General features: G+C 36.5%; 1 protein-coding gene across 1 annotated transcript; it reads right to left on the reverse strand.

Moving 5' to 3' along the window:
• Positions 1-10,917: 10,917 nt before the first annotated feature.
• On the reverse strand, positions 10,918-13,754 carry LOC110796562 (uncharacterized). The gene is made up of 3 exons (XM_022001623.2): positions 13,614-13,754; positions 13,408-13,527; positions 10,918-11,243 (listed from the first exon to the last, which is right to left on the reverse strand). Exons 1-3 carry the CDS (start codon positions 13,647-13,649, stop codon positions 11,064-11,066), a joined length of 336 nt encoding a protein of 111 aa, XP_021857315.1. The 5' UTR covers positions 13,650-13,754; the 3' UTR covers positions 10,918-11,063.
• Positions 13,755-17,978: the final 4,224 nt, after the last annotated feature.

Below are 17,978 nucleotides of genomic sequence, written 5' to 3' on the forward strand. Positions count from 1 at the left end.
TAATGTTTTACAAAGATTTAAACTCTAAAACTTTAAAACATTAAATAAGGACATCAAAGCCATTCTCCAATATGCTTGATTCCTATGGCTGCAGTGTGCGAGTTGTGCTTCGCCTGCGGCAGAGGTTTAGTCAATGGATCTGATATGTTGTCATCAGTTCCAATCTTGCTTATCTCGACTTCTTTTCTTTCAACGAACTCTCGTAGAAGGTGAAATCTACGAAGTACATGCTTGACTCTTTGGTGGTGTCTAGGCTCCTTTGCCTGTGCAATAGCTCCGTTATTATCACAATACAGGGCTATTGGTCCTTTAATGGAGGGGACTACACCTAGTTCACCTATGAAATTCCTTAGCCATATAGCTTCCTTTGCTGCTTCATGTGCAGCAATGTACTCCACTTCAGTTGTAGAATCCGCAATGGTGCTTTGCTTAGCACTTTTCCAGCTTACTGCACCTCCGTTGAGGCAGAAGACAAACCCAGACTGTGATCTGAAATCATCTTTGGCGGTTTGGAAACTTTCGTCCGTATAGCCTTTAACAATTAATTCATCATCTCCACCATAGACCAGGAAGTCATCTTTGTGCCTTTTCAGGTACTTCAGAATATTCTTGGCAGCAGTCCAATGCGCCTCTCCTGGGTCTGACTGGTATCTGCTCGTAGCACTGAGTGCGTACGCAACATCCGGGCGTGTACATATCATAGCATACATTATTGAACCAATCAATGATGCATACTGAATCCCATTCATTCGTCTACGCTCATCAAGTGTTTTTGGGCACTGAGTCTTGCTTAGAGTCATTCCATGAGACATGGGTAGGTAGCCTCGCTTGGAGTCTGCCATCATGAACCTATCAAGCACCTTATTGATATAAGTGCTTTGACTAAGTCCAATCATCTTTTTAGATCTATCTCTTAAATCTTGATGCCCAATATGTACTGTGCTTCTCCTAGATCCTTCATCGAAAAACATTTCCCAAGCCAAATCTTGACAGAGTTCAACATAGGAATGTCATTTCCGATAAGTAATATGTCGTCGACATATAATACTAGAAAAGAAATTTTGCTCACACTGACCTTCTTGTATACACAAGATTCGTCTGCGTTCTTGATGAAACCAAAGTCACTGACTGCTTCATCAAAACGTATATTCCAGCTCCTTGATGCCTGCTTCAATCCGTAGATTGATTTCTTTTGCTTGCATACCTTTTTAGCATTCTTTGGATCCTCAAAACCTTCAGGCTGTGTCATGAACACAGTTTCTGTTAAAATGCCGTTTAAGAAAGCGGTTTTGACATCCATCTGCCATATTTCGTAATCGTAATATGCAGCGATTGCTAACATTATCCGAATAGACTTTAGCATTGCAACTAGTGAAAAGGTTTCATCGTAATCCACACCGTGGACTTGCCTGTAACCTTTTGCAACCAATCTAGCTTTGAAAACTTCAAGTTTCTCATCCTTGTCCTTTTTCAGTTTGAAAACCCATTTGCTTACAATGGCTTGGTAGCCATCTGGCAAATCGACCAAATCCCATACATGGTTTTCAGACATGGAGTCTAATTCAGATTGCATGGCATCTTGCCATTGCTTGGAGCTAGGGCTCGTCATAGCTTGTTTGTAAGTCGCAGGTTCATCACTTTCAAGTAATAGAACGTCATAGCTCTCGTTCGTCAAAATACCTAAGTACCTTTCCGGTTGAGATCTATATCTTTGCGATCTACGCGGGGTAACGTTTCTAGATTGACCATGATTCTCACCAGATTCTTCTAAAGATCTCTGAGTTTCATCCTGAATGTCATCTTGAGCATTCTCTAGAGTTTGTTGTTCGTCTCGAATTTCTTCGAGGTCTACTTTTCTCCCACTTGTCATTTTGGAAATGTGATCTTTCTCCAAAAAGACACCATCTCGAGCAACAAACACCTTGTTCTCAGATGTATTGTAGAAGTAATACCCCTTTGTTTCCTTTGGATAGCCCACAAGGATACATTTGTCAGATTTTGGATGAAGTTTGTCTGAAATTAATCGTTTGACGTATACTTCACATCCCCAAATCTTAAGAAAAGACACATTTGGAGGCTTTCCAAACCATAATTCGTATGGAGTCTTTTCGACAGCTTTAGACGGAGCTCTATTTATTGTGAGTGCAGCTGTATTTAGTGCATGTCCCCAAAATTCTAATGGAAGTTCGGCCTGACCCATCATTGACCTGACCATGTCTAGCAAGGTTCTGTTCCTCCGTTCCGACACACCGTTCCATTGTGGTGTTCCTGGAGGCGTCAATTCTGATAGAATTCCACATTCTTTCAGATGGTCATCAAATTCATAGCTCAGATATTCACCGCCTCTATCAGACCGCAGTGCCTTAATCTTCTTGCCTAATTGATTCTCTACTTCATTATGAAATTCCTTGAATTTGTCAAAGGATTCAGACTTATGCTTCATTAGGTAGACATAACCATATCTACTGAAGTCATCAGTGAAAGTGATAAAGTAGCTGAAACCACCTCTAGCATTTGTACTCATTGGTCCACATACATCTGTATGGATTAAACCCAATAGTTCATTTGCTCTTTCTCCAACTTTAGAGAAAGGTTGCTTTGTCATTTTGCCAAGTAAACATGATTCGCATTTACCATAATCCTCTAAGTCAAATGGTTCTAGAATTCCTTCCTTTTGAAGTCTTTCTAAGCGTTTCAAGTTTATATGGCCTAATCGACAGTGCCACAGATAGGTGAGATCTTAATCATCCTTTTTGGCCTTTTTGGTATTTATGTTATATACTTGTTTGTCGTGATCTAATAAATAAAGTCCATTGACTAATCTAGCAGATCCATAAAACATCTCTTTAAAATAAAACGAACAACTATTGTCTTTTATTAAAAAAGGAAAATCCCTTAGCATCTAAGCAAGAAACTGAAATGATGTTTTTAGTAAGACTTGGAACATGGAAACATTCTTCCAGTTCCAAAACTAGCCCGGAGGGCAACGACAAATAGTAAGTTCCTACAGCTAATGCAGAAATCCGTGCTCCATTTCCCACTCGTAGGTCGACTTCACCCTTGCTTAACTTTCTACTTCTTCTTAGTCCCTGTGGATTGGAACATAAGTGTGAGCCACAACCTGTATCTAATACCCAAGAAGTTGAATTAGCAAGTATACGAAAATACCTGAAGATGGAACGACTGTTCCGTTCTTCTGATCTTCCTTTAGCTTTGGACATTCTCTTTTGTAATGGCCTATTCCATCACAATAAAGACAGCTTGATGTGGACTTGTCCTGCTTTGATTTAGCATTGCCCTTGGACTTTCCACTTTTCTTGAATGGTCTCCTTCTAGCCTTGAGTAAATCTTTGGCTTCACAGTCCAGTATTATTTCAGCCTTTCTGACAAGGTGAACAAATTCTGCAACTGTTTCTTCTCTTGGTTCACTTAGGTATAGTTGCTTGAAGCGACCAAACCCACTGTGTAGTGAATTGAGCAAGATAGAGACTGCCATCCTTTCGCTTATTGGTGTTCCTAGTAGATTTAGGCGATCAAAGTATGAACGCATAAGATCCACATGGAACCTCAGTGGGACGCCTACCCTCTGTTTAGTGCGAAGGAGCTGGACATGTGTTTCTTGGACCTCCATCCTATAACACCTGTTGGGAGAACTAACCTTTAGACCAGACATTGATTCAATCAACTCATGGACGTTCAGGTCCCTGTCCTCCGTGCTTCCACGACAGATATCCCTCAGATTCTTGATGAGCGTAAAAGGTTCATAGGCTACAAACCTTCTAGCCCAATCATCAGGGATATTGTTCAGCATGAGACTCATAACCCTTTTGAGATCCGCATCCCAGGCGTAAAATCTCTCAGGGGTCATGTCTCTGGCATAGTAGCTTGGCATGGGATGTGACAGTACATACTCAAGTCCATTGAGTTTGACTATTTCAACTAGCTTAGCTTCCCATTCAAGAAAATTTGCCAGGTTCAGCTTGACCATAAGCTCAGAACCTTCGATGATGTTTTGATTGTTGTTTGCCATATTAAAAACTACAATTGAAAAGAATAAACTAATAAATAACCATTCACATTTTCTCTTAATAAACTTAAATTCTAGCATACATGCATAATTCAATGTTTATTAAGCATTTTATTCAAGTTATGTGTTCCGGCAGGTGCGAATAAAATGATTCCAAGATCCTAAAATCATTGAAGAACTAAGCACAGTTTGTCGACTTAATCCTAAAACATCTTAGGTAAGCAAAAAGCGTTTTGCTAATAGTCTAGAAACTATTCTTGGTTGATAGGTACGTCTAAGAACTTATTAGGTAAACCTATCGATTTTGCCACGACATAAAAGGACTCCTTACTTATATCGTTGAGTTTCACCAAAACTAACATGTACTCACAATTATTTGTGTACCTTGCCCCTTTAGGACCAATAAGTAACACCTCGCTGAGCGAAAACTATTACTAGATTGATGTAAAGGATATCCAAGCAAGTGTATATTTTGGCATGGCACCTTTTAACTCAATTTTTAAGTTTGGAACTAAAGGCTCTTACTATGTTGGTTAGATTTTAAGTGAACTAAAATCCTTAATCATGCAACATAATCAAGCCACAATCTTATGCATAATTAAGACATATTTAAAGCAATAAATAACTTAAAGTATGCACAAGATAAATGTGATCTAGTATGGCTCGACTTCATCTTGAAGCTTTGACTTCAAAGTCCGTCTTGAAAATCTCCGTGGGAGGCACCATTTTCTTCAAATAGGATAAGCTATAATTAAAACTAATTACAACTATTTGATGGTAGGCAGACCATTTTTGAATTGAAAAACGACTTTGGTACTTTAGACCAATTACATTCAAATTAATGGTACGCAGACCATATTTTCTATCCTATTTGGGCCATACTAGTCACTTCATAACCTGCAAAACAGTACATATACAATATATACCATTCACCCATTCATTATCATGAATGGCCCACATAGCTGGTTAGTAAAACACATTATGCATCACGTAAACATTTGCAGCAATTAATCAAGGGCACCAATAATCTACCAATTATTCAGTCCTTATTAATTCTAATCAAGTTGTTTTAACCTTAAGGATTTGTAGACCTAATCAAGAGTTTACGACTAAAAGCGCTCCCACTTAAACCGATAAATTCATATGCTTTACTAATTTTAAACATAAAAATGTATTTCAAGTCTAACCGGAAACATACAAATTTAATTAAAATTTAAAGCTCATATAAATTTATAATTGAATCCAAAAAATTTAATTTGATTTCAGTCGTATTTAAATTAATTCATGATTTTAATTTTAGTAAAATAATTAGAATAAATAAAATTTATTATAATTACAGTATTCAAAATTAAAATCCAAGAAAATAATTTAAATTATTAATTTTAAAATTAATTAAAATTACGTAAACTGAAAATTTCAAATTAAACATTCAAAACGATCTAATCGTAACGCAAACACCATACGCATCGCACGCCCATGGGCCACACGCACACAGCCATTGCTGGCCATGTGCGCGCAGCCCATGCGCTCGTCGCATAGCTGCTGCATCTTCCATCGCAAGCCATCGCACAAGTGGTGCTTGCTGCGCGCGCGCCAGCGCTCGATGCACGCGAGCCATCGCTCGCTGTGCGCGCTCGCCAGCGCTTGCTGCGCGCGCTCCAGCGCTCGATGCACGCGAGCCATCGCTCGCTGTGCGCGAGCCATCGCTCGCTGTGCGCGAGCAATTGCTCGCTGCGCGCGATCGACGCTGGGCGCAGCGCTCGTGGCACGCGAGCTTGCGCTCGCTGCGCGCGAGGCTGCGCGCGTTGTGGCGCAGCTCGCTTGCTGCCCACACGCGACTGCCATGCCTTGCCTTCGCCCATGCCCATTCATCCATAGCTCGTGGCCCACGACACAAGGCAGGGCTGCTGCCTTGTGCTCGTGCACCATGCCCCTGCTCATTGCATTCGTGCCGCACGGGCGACGAGCTCCCTTGCTCGTCGTCGCATGCCCGCACTATACAACACCCCTTAAGGGTAACAAGAAGCGTCCATTGCTTTGTGCGTGCAAGTTATATGAACGAATCGCATAAAAAATTAAAATTTATATTTAAAATTAATGACAAATTAATAAATAATATTAATTTCATAATTTTAGGGCGAAAAATCGAAAATTTATTATTCAATTGATTTCCGATTATCATGGATTCAAGCCTAGGTCATAAAAATTTAAAATTTAACATAAATTTACAATTTTTTATGGTGGTTTTTAATCATAGGTATCTAATTAAATTATAATTAATTATGAAAATCAAATTAATTCTAAATTATTCTAATTTTCAACAAATTAATCATAATTACAAATTAGATTGCATAATTAACAAGGTTAGGCATTCAAACTTGTTAAACATATACAGTAGGTCAATCAAAAATTCAAGATTTATCAACAAGAATCGCAAATATTTAATTTAACATCTTAAATTTACGAAATTTTGCATTCGAAAAACTAAAACCTTCGAAAAGTCATAGTTAGGCTTCGAATTTGAGAATTCTGGGTTCGGCAGAAAAATACTAATTTTTGTCAAAATTTTAGAATGCCTTTTACATGCGGAATTGACACAAAAATCACTCGATTTGGATGAGTAACGAAGAAACTGCCGAAAAACTGCGTACGTATAATTAAATAAACGCAATTTGCAATTAATTAACAATTACGAAAATTAATCACCCCTTTTAATTCTTGCAAATTTGTAATATTTAACCATGTTCATGCAATTTAGATTATGAAAATAATAAGGGGCTCGTGATACCACTGTTAGGTTATGATACATATGACAATTCATAAATCATGCGGAAAAACCATTTAGCCAGGAATACATATTATTTACACATAATCATATAGCATAGTTTAGATGCATACTCTTTGTTGCGTGCCTTCCCTAGCTGCGCCCGAACCGAACAAGAACAAGTCTTTAGGACTCCAAGTGTCGTCCCTCCGTAGATAGTCCACAGCACGTCCGGATCCGCCTTAAGATTGACCAACTAGAATCGCCCTTAAGGTACTAAAGATTTTCGGCACTTTTAGTCAAGGAATGTGTCTAAATTTTCTCTCAAAAACTCACTTTGAATACTTGAATAATCTATGAAAATATGTGACCCTAGGCACCTATTTATAGAGTTATGGAAAGGGTTTTGGAATCCTATTAGGATACTAATTTATTTAATTATAACCCTACTAGGACTCTAATTAAATAATCATTATCTAATAGCTTTAGGATTTTAATCACACTTCGAATCCTGATTGCTTCAGGATTCCCGCACAAGCATTGCACGAGCACCGTACACCCGCGCAAGCCTTGCGGCCCACGCACAGCGCTCGGCCCACTGCTGTGCTCCCGCGCGCGCGCCCAAGGCCTTGGCTGGGCCTGGCCTTGCGCTGGGCCTGGTCGAGGCTTGGCGTGCGCTGGTGCGCGTTGGCTAGCTGGGCGACGACCTGGCTTCGTGCTGGGCCTTCGTCTAGCGGGCCTCGTCCGATGCTAATTCGTACGATACGCTTCCGATTAAATTCCCGATTCCGGAATTCATTTCCGATACGAACAATATTTAATATTTCCGATTCCGGAATCAATTTCCGTTTCGAACAAATATTTAATATTTCCGTTTCCGGAATTATTTTCCGATTCCGATAATATTTCCGATTCTGACAATATTTCCGTTTCCGGCAATATTTCCGATTATGGCAATATTTCCATTTCCGATAATATTTTCCGATACGTACCATGTTTCCGTTTCCGGCAACATCTACGACTTGGATAATATTTATATTTCCGATACGATCCATATTTCCGTTTCCGGCAATATCATCGTTTCCGGAGTATTCATTTCTTGCCTGTGACGATCTCAGCTCCCACTGAAACCAAGATCCGTCGATTTCGAATATCCATAGATGGAGTATTTAATGCCATTAAATACTTGATCCGTTTACGTACTATTTGTGTGACCCTACGGGTTCAGTCAAGAGTAAGCTGTGGATTAATATCATTAATTCCACTTGAACTGAAGCGGCCTCTAGCTAGGCATTCAGCTCACTTGATCTCACTGAATTATTAACTTGTTAATTAATACTGAACCGCATTTATTAGACTTAACATTGAATGCATACTTGGACCAAGGGCATTATTTCCTTCACGGCAATATTTTCATTTCCGATAATATTTTCCGATACGTACCATGTTTCCGTTTCCGGCAACATCTACGACTTGGATAATATTTATATTTCCGATACGATCCATATTTCCGTTTCCGGCAATATCATCGTTTCCGGAGTATTCACTTGCTTGTGACGATCTCAGCTCCCACTAAAACCAAGATCCGTCGATTCCGAATATCCATAGATAGAGTATTTAATGCTATTAAATACTTGATCTGTTTACGTACTATTTGTGTGACCCTACGGGTTCAGTCAAGAGTAAGATGTGGATTAATATCATTAATTCCACTTGAACTGAAGCGGCCTCTAGCTAGGCATTCAGCTCACTTGATCTCACTGAATTATTAACTTGTTAATTAATACTGAACCGCATTTATTAGACTTAACATTGAATGCATACTTGGACCAAGGGCATTATTTCCTTCACTCCAGCATTTTACCTGAAAAGGTGCAAGATGGAATAAGGGGATAAAAAATGTAACAAAACTATACAAAACTATCAAAAAGCATAATAAAATTCTATAAAATCCTAAGCTTAGAGCGACATAAATGTCGCTCATCAATGACTTTATCAATAAACAATTATTTACTTTATCCCTTTCCCAAAAAAAACACTATCAATCATTGTTTTTCTTACACACTTTTCAGTTTTCTTAATTACTACAAATTCTCTCAAAGTGGACACTTATTTAGGAATGGAGGGGGTATTGGTTATCATCCAAAAAAACGTCTATTTTACTAAAAACAAGTGATAATAGCCCAAGTTTAAAATAGATTTCTTACAAAACTCGACAAGTTCTTCTTCATCCAATAACGAAAATAAAAATGAAAATGAAAAAAGAAAATAAAACAAAATTCGTGCAACACACGACTTTAAATCTATCTATCTATATATATATATATAGTGCCACGAAGATAATTAAATAGGTGACGCATAGATATTTTAATTAATTAATTAATAAAATATATAACTCCATCCAAAATCAAACACTAATCTCAAATAAAATTTATTCCAAAATCAAACACTAATCTTAAATAAAAATTCAATCCAAAATCAAACACTAATCTCAAATAAAATTTATTCCAAAATCAAACACTAATCTTAAATAAAATTCAATCCAAAATCAAACAGTAATCCAATATTAGAGCGCCACGTAGGAAATCTAATGGCTTTGGCTAATGAAAAATAAGATTTCAATTTTTTTTTTGAATTAAAAAAGTCGAGTGCCACGTAGATAAATAATTAGGTGCCACGTAGATATTTTTATTAATTAATTATTAATATTACGCATATAAAATTTCATCCAAAATCAAACACTCTAATTATTAAAAAATAAATCTAAAATGAAATTCAATCGAAAAAAAACTAATCTAATGTAATATATAAAATATAGCAGTTGGTATATATACGAGTTTATTTTAACTTAACAATTAAGTCGAAGCCGTACATCGCACGGGCTAAAATCTAGTGTATATATATATAAGAGACATATTTGCTGAACTATATTAGAGAGCCACGCAGAAAATTTAATGATTTCGGCCAATAATAAATAAGATTTCTAATTTGTTTTTGAATTAAAAATAATCGAATGTCATTCAGATAATTAATTAGGTGTCACATAGATATTTAATATATACAACTCCATCTAAAATCAAACACTCTAATAATTAAAAAATAAATCTAAAATAAATTTCATTCAAAATAAACACTAATATAAAATAAAATTCAATCCAAAATCAAATACTAATCTAGTAATAGAGAGCCACATAGGAAATCAAATGGTTTCGCCCAATGAAAAGTAAGATTTCAAAATTATTGTTGAATTAAAAAAGTCGGGTGCCACATAGATAAATAATTAGGTGACACGTAGATATTTTTATTAATGAATTACTACTATTACGCAGGTACAATCCAAAAACAAACACTCTAATAATTAAAAAATAAATCTAAAACGAAATTCAATCCAAAATAAAAAACTAATCTAATATAATATATAAAATATAGCAATTGGTATATATAGGAGTTTTATTTTAACTTAACAATTTAATAGAATACGTGCATTGCACGACCTAAAATATAGTTATACTATGGCCTCATTTAGTTCACCTTATTTCATCTGATCTTATTTGGTCTAATCTGATATGATATGAACTTATTTTTTCTGATATGATATGATCTTATCTGGTCTGATCTGATCTGATCTGATTTTTCATAATTAAGTTTAAACAAACATCTACATTTATTAATATTAAATGATTTACGTGTTCACAAATTTATAATATTGTTATTATTTATTTGACTTTGCTCATGATTTAACTATTCCTTATATTAGATAGACCTAAACATGATCTAGATAGATCGGTTATGATCTTGACATATGGGTTTTGATATGGACATGATCTTGACAAATCAGTACAGATTTAGACATGATCTAGATAGACCGATATGAATATATGAGTTATGATCTACAAGTATGGGTTCTAGTATGGACAGATCAGTTCTGATCTGGACATGATTTGTGTATATCACCTCTGATTTGGACATGATCTATACAGATCAATTGTGATCTGGACATGATCTATACAGGTCAATTTTGATCTAGACATGATCTATACAGGTCAATTCTGATATGGACGTGATTTGTACAGATCAATTCTGATCAGATTCAATCTGAAATAAGTAATAAGGTTTTGAAATAAGGTGAACTAAACAGGGCCTATATAACAAGGTCATGAAATATTCATTGTTAGTAAATGGGAAATTCCCGTTTACAAGTATTATTAATGTACTACTCCGTACTATACTAGGTATTAATTACATTACAAATATTATTGTCCCTGAAATAAATCAAGAATTTTGCAACAAATTTTCAAGATACAAGTTCAAAATGTATCTTCCAGAGGACAGAACATCAAGTCTCTTCTCTCTGGGTTCGTATTTACCTTTTCGGAGTTGGTACCGATGAGTAACAGCTGAGATTGTGTATGTATGTCCTTCAATTGTAACGCTCTCCCCACACTGAAGGTTCTGTAAGAAGAAAACATAATGACAATAATAAGATAGATGCCACAAAACAAGTTTATCTTATCATGCATGAACAACAACACTCATTGATTCATCACTGTTCATTGTCCAAGTATGTGGCTCTAAGCTATTTCAAATAAACATGACAGATTGGCATTTTAACTTGTGTTTTCTCATTGTTGCTTTCTCATCTACAGAGAGTCGTGCTCAACTAACCCCACCACCCTTCTCCCCTCCCCGCCACCTCCCCAAAGCGAATTTTCAGAAACACTTATTTTTTTAATCACAAATATAAATAACACTAAAAAATAAACCATAAGTCACCTACCAACATTGAAATATTGGCAACCCCTGCAATATTTTTTTATTAAAATATTTGTTGGAATGTCAAAATATAGAAACTTACACAAGTACCATTTTTACATGTCGACTGTCCTGTTCTAAGTAGTACCCCATACGGCCACAATGAAATCCCTATCCATTTCAATGCAATCTAATCTTAAACTAACAGCTACGTTTCACGCCCAATTCCATTTCAATGCATACTCTCGCTCAATTTTTAAGTGCACCACAAGTGTTACATTGGGATGCAGCAACTCGTATTTTACGCTATTTGAAAGGTAACCCTCGCCAAGGGATTTTACTACGCCCTTTGCCTAATATGTCTCTTACGACATTTTGTGATAGTGATTGGGCGGCTTGTTCGTTAACTCGTCGTTCTTTATCTATCTCTATTCTTCTCACCAAAATAGGTAAAACCCCTCTTATCCGGGAGAGGAAGAAGGCCGGGGTGGTGGCGGAAGAAGTGAGAGGAAGATCTGGGAAGGTCAGGGAAGAAGGAAGGTGGTTGTAATGGAGTAGGAGAGAGAGTGAAGAAGGGGGGCAGCCATGGAAATCCTTGAGGTGGGTGGTGGGTTATTGGAAGAATGAAGGGGAGAGAGAAAAGAAAAATAAATGGGTGGGTTGGTAATTAGGGATTAGGGGGTTATTTAGGGATTAGGTGAGTAATTAGATCGTAATTGGTTGATTATGAGGATGATGATGTCATGGAGGGGTATTTGGGGTATTAAGTTATTTGTGAGGGGTATTTTATGAATTATTGAAACTTGATGAGCATTTGGTGAATTAAGGCAAAACTCGGGGGTATTTCATGAAAAATCCGTAAAAACAAAGCATAAATTAATTTCAATTTCCTATTTGGAAATCGAAACCCACCTCAAACTTTCCAAAGACATCGCTTAGGGCAGATTTCCTGTATTTAGGCGTGCCTTTTTCTAAGATTTTTGTTCTTTAGAAAACCTAAAACAAAAATATGGAAACCGGAAAAATAAACATGATTACTTCTGTATGACTATTTTTAATTTATGATTGATGACATATGACTTTCAAAATCATAAAACTAAAAACTGAAAACTTACGATAAAACCAAACGGGCCCTTAGTTGTCCTAAGCAATTAATATAACTAACAACCATGTTTGGTCACATAGTCAAGTCTTGGGAGTTGTTACTTTACTTGTTATTTTACATCCACTGTCCAAACCTTAAATTTTGTTCAATAATAGGACATAGTTGTTATACTTCGTATTTTATCCACTTCTCCAAACCTCTAACTGAAAAAGCTACTATATTGAACTTTTTCAATAATAGCTTTTATTCCATACTCTCTTCCAAAGCACTCCTAACCAAACACTCCCATTAGATTTTTGAAATGGTAAAACCTTTAAAACACTTGAAAAGCTTTTTTTTCGTACTCCTTCAAAATTTACTATCACAATGAGGAGAGGATAACACAAATTCTCAACCCAAGTAAAATCCAGTAATTCTCACCTTCCATGATTAAGTCCAAATTACGAAAATTCCTTGGTGGATCTTTCCTAGTTTCCAAAAAACTATCTCCGCCGCCCGCCGGACTCAGTTGTGGCATTAACAATTCAAATTACACTATCCATTGTGATTTGTTTTTTGATTCTGATTTGTGAGTATGTGACAATAAATTCTAAAACGAGCAAGTACTCAATGTCAATAAGCAACGAGCAAAACAACTATGAGAGGGTAACAACAATTCTACAGCATAGTCAAATTCAAGTTTGAGGTACCATTTTACCTTACACCCATTTCAAAATTAAATGCAGATTAAAGAATAAGACAAGAAAAAAAGGAACTCACAGGAGGGAAGCAACGGGTACCAAGATGTTTGGGAGGTGGGGTAATTTCAATGACTTTATAAGGCTGATGTTGATCTCTTTCTCTATCTCTTTTCTTGCAAACGATTAACGCCACCTGCGCCTGCAATTTCACAGATTAATTTGTTGATTAAATTTACTAGTAATTTCAATTTCAGGGAGATCAATTCGATTAACTTAAGTTTAAACCTTCTGCATTGGAGGAGTTAAGCTCGACCAACTCATTGTTGGAAGGAAAAAGGTTGGCCTACCAACTCTAGGGAAATACCAAGTAATCTATTTCAACACAAGTGGATGCAGCAAGCCACCAAAGCCGCATAAATGCTAACCACAAATTCTTAGTAAGGTGGTGTATATAAATATTACCACCTTATAAAGTTCACTTTTTTTAATTTATCACCTTATAAAATTTTAATTTTAAATTAGTACTTTATAAAATCACAAGTTTAAATTGTTTTTTACCACCTAAAAAAATTAACTAATTGTTTTTTACCACTTAAAAATAAAATAAAAATTATCTTTTACCACCTCTTAACTACAAAATGGATGAAAACGTTATGTGAGTTAATGGAAAGTAAGGAAAAATGATAGCTTATATGCATGAAGGAGAAAAGAAGGAAACAAAAAAAATAGTCCGTGAAATGAATCCGCATAACGTTTTTTTGCATTTTTTTGGTTAAGAGGTGGTAAAAATCAATTTTTATTTTATTTTTAGGTGGTAAAAGACAACTTTTATTTTTTTAGGTGGTAAAAAACAATTTATCAATTTTTTAGGTGGCAAAAAACAATTTAACCAAATCACAAACTTTAAAAGTTACCCCCTGTTAACGGATTCTGTCAATTTTTCCGTTAACAGGTGGTAACTTTGAAGGTTTATTTATATTGTTCCTCTAAAATTTTCACTTTTGGGTTTAAAATTATAACCTTATAAAACCACAAACCTTCAAAGTTACCACCTTTTAACGGAAAAATTGACAAAATCCGTTAATATGTGGTAATTTTAAAGGTTTGCGATTTTATAAGGTGGTAATTTAAAATTAAAATTTTACAAGGTGGTAAATTTAAAAAGGTGGACTTTATAAGGTGGTAATTTTTATATTTTCCTAAATATTAAGCCAAAATATTTAAAAATTATTCCAATATAATGTAAAAGTTATCTAATTTTTAGTGTTTGTTTTGCTCGAAAAAAATTAAAAAAAGTTATACTTGAAGGAGAAGCAACATTTAATTTCCTTCCTTCTCTTCTTCCTTTCTCTTAGGGTAACCTCTCTTGTAATGACCAATTTCATCACAATAGAAGCATTTGCGTCGTAAGAGGAGAAGTAGTTTTCTTCATCTTGCTCTTGGAATGCGCAATTTGCCCTCTTGGAGTAGATGAAGATGCAGCTTTGCCCTTTTTCCCCTTATCCACTTTCTTGAATTTTGTGCACTTCACATTCAATGGTTCATACTTGAGCTTTCCAAGAAAAAGCTCATATTTTCCAAGCATCTCCAGCAATTCACTGAATGTGATCTCTTTCAGATTAAAGAGATAGTGCATCTTGAACCACTTATAGTCCTTATGAAGATAATTTAGCATAAAAGCTATAGATATGGGCTCTTTGATGGAACCACCAAGCGACTAAATGCGACTGAACAGTCCAACAATCGTGTTCACATGATTCCGAACTGGTGTGTTCTTTTCCATGTTAGCCTTAATAATGTGTTTTTGTGCCTCATGGAGTTCATCCCTTAGGCACGAGTCCCGTGGGGTAATGAGCCTGAGATTGCTCATTAAACTAGACAATTCATCAACCTTACTGCCAACCTCTTGCCCCATTGGGTTGACACCTCACGCGACACCTATCTCTGAGATGCCTTAGGAGTGCATAAGGCTCATAAATAATGAACCTTTCTCTCCGATCTTCAGGGATGGAGTTTAGGATAAGTCCCGAGACAAGGCACTTGTGAAATACCCAGCTTATGTGCCTTTCTGGAGTCATATCCTTTGCATAATAGCTAGGGAAAGGATGATTGACAATATAGTCCATGTCATTAGCATTTAAAACTTTTATGAGTTTCCTTTCCCATTCAAGAAAGTTAGTTAAGTTCAACTCGACATCCAGAATTTATGATGCTTTGATTGTTATTTCAGACATTGTACAATTGCAAAGAATTTGCGATAAATAACCATTCATAATCTTTTAATAACTTTGAAATAAAAGCAATCATGCAATCATTAAAGCTATTTAACATTTCTTTCATGCAAAATAAAACATGGTCCGTAATGAATGAAACGATTCCAAGACCCTAAAAGTCTCCAAGTCTTAAGCATGCTCTGGCTTGTCAGAAGTCTTTTAAGATTCTAGGTAAGCAAAACTCAATTGCTAGTAATATCCAAACTACTCTTGGTTAATAAATTAATACCATAATTTATTCCATTGCCACAACATATACCAATATTGTTTGAGTTAAAACCACAATCAACGTGTTCCTTTGGGATACCTGTAATACCTCGTATTTTTATAATATTTATAAAGTATATTTTATTATATTTATAAAGCATTTTACGATTTATTATCATTTAAATAATATTTAAACGCATTGCATTTAATGTATTTTAATTAATTAGAATATTTATTATTTTAATTAATTACGAAACGAATATAATTCTTGAGTCGGGAAATTAAATGAGTTGCAAATGATTTTTAAAGCTTCGGGTTTTAAATAAAATGTCCAATTCGTTTTATTGATCGAGCCCAATCCAAAGAGTTTAATTTAAATCCTAAGTTAGCCCAGTTCATTTAGTTCCTAAGCCCAACTCAAATATCCTAAGCCTAGCCCATCAAGGGATTAGGGAGCCTATAAATAGGACTCCCCCATCATTAAATGAGCCCCTAAAATTCATAAACCCTATTTTTGCTTTGCTTGCCCAACTCTCCTCTTTCCTCTCCTCTTTGCTCGGCTCGTCCGCACGCTGCGCGGCCCTCGTGCTCGTGCCCTCCTGCTGTTGCGTCACTGCAGCTCAGCCTCACGCCCCAGCGCACAGCGCCCCTGCTCCCTCGTCCCTCTCGCGCGCCTAGCGTGCTGCCCTGCCCTGCTCCCTCGCGACCCAGCGCGCGCGTCCCTCTCTGCTCTCTCGCGCCCCAGCGCGCGCGTCCCTCTCTGCTCTCTCGCGCCCCAGCGCGCGCGTCCCTCTCTGCTCTCTCGCGCCCCAACGCGCGCGTCCCTCTCTGCTCTCTCGCGCCCCAGCGCGCGCGTCCCTCTCTCTCGTGCCCTCGTGCACAGCGGTGCACCCACACTCTCGCTCTCTCCTTCGCGCCCAGCGCGCGCGCGCCCCCTCTCGCTCGTGCCTGTTGCTGCTCGTCGCCCCTTGCTGCGCGCACACACACGGACGTGTGTGTGTGTGTGTGTGTGTGTGTGTGTGTGTGTGTGTGTGTGTGTGTGTGTGTGTGTGTGTGTGTGTGTGTGTGTGTGTGTGTGTGTGTGTGTGTGTGTGTGTGTGTGTGTGTTGTTCGTGTTCGTTTTCAATTTCTTTTTCGCCCAATCACATTAATTCGTGGTTGTTCCGTGCTATAGGCCGGATTGGTATAATTCTCTTCTTCCTTACCTATTCTATTTAAATTTCCGTATTTTAAATTATACTATTAATATTGTTTTGAGTAATTAAAATGCTGGTAACCGGTTATGAATACCGTGGTTTGAAGATTTGTGTGTTGTGATTCATTAGGTTTGTTTTAATTATTAAAGGAGGAATTTTCATATTTGTTTATTAAATAAAGCATTGATTTTTATGATAATAAACTAGTTTTATTGGGATTTTCAAGTTAGGGTTTTAACCTAGACCTAATGAGTCAATTGATTAGCATAATTAGGTGATGATTTTAATTATGACAATCAATTACATTTTCAGATTTGAATAAAGGTTTAAAGTGTTGATTTTTATTGATTTTAAAGGCGGAAAAAGTATGTTTTCGTACTAGGGATTGATTTTGCAAATTGAGACGATTTTGTTATTGAAAAACGATTGAATTCTAAAGTCTAAAAGAGGTTTTAAATTTTATAAAGTTGCTGGAAATTTAATGAACATGGAAATAATTTAAGTTTCATTATTTTGATGATAGAAGGTGATTTCTAGTTAAGTGCTCGTTATTGCAAAGTGGCCCCTACGCTTAGGTATTCAAGGTACGTACAAGTCTAGGGCGACCACACCTTTTTGTCAATGACATTACATGATTGTAGATGATGTGAATTACATTATGTGGAATCATGTTTATTTTGGTGAACGAGCATGTGATGTGTGATGTTGGATTTATTGGATTAATTGTTAAACAAGCATGTTGAAATTATTATGAGTATGGATTTCATTGTCAATCATGTTGTTCAATATTTATGCATGTATGGTTTATTTCACATGCAAGGGATGGATTATTTATATGTATGCTATTGTACGGGATGTCTAGCATACTTTGAGCCATTTATTCGTACCTCGTTGTACTATTTATTTTACCACATGTGAAGGGTTAGCTCACGTAAGCCACCGCACATGTAGGGTTCAGTTGGGAATATTATGTA

The sequence above is a fragment of the Spinacia oleracea genome, chromosome 3, assembly GCF_020520425.1.
Source record: "Spinacia oleracea cultivar Varoflay chromosome 3, BTI_SOV_V1, whole genome shotgun sequence".
Taxonomy (NCBI): Eukaryota; Viridiplantae; Streptophyta; class Magnoliopsida; order Caryophyllales; family Amaranthaceae; genus Spinacia; species Spinacia oleracea.

Excerpts from the sequence above, each read along its gene's own strand:
- LOC110796562 (XM_022001623.2), bottom strand. The coding sequence starts at position 13,649 with ATGAGTTGGTCGAGCTTAACTCCTCCAATGCAGAAG. Across the intron at positions 13,528-13,613 it reads TAACTCCTCCAATGCAGAAG|GCGCAGGTGGCGTTAATCGT; the intron begins GTTTAAACTTAA and ends GTGAAATTGCAG. Across the intron at positions 11,244-13,407 it reads GTACCCGTTGCTTCCCTCCT|AACCTTCAGTGTGGGGAGAG; the intron begins GTGAGTTCCTTT and ends TTCTTCTTACAG.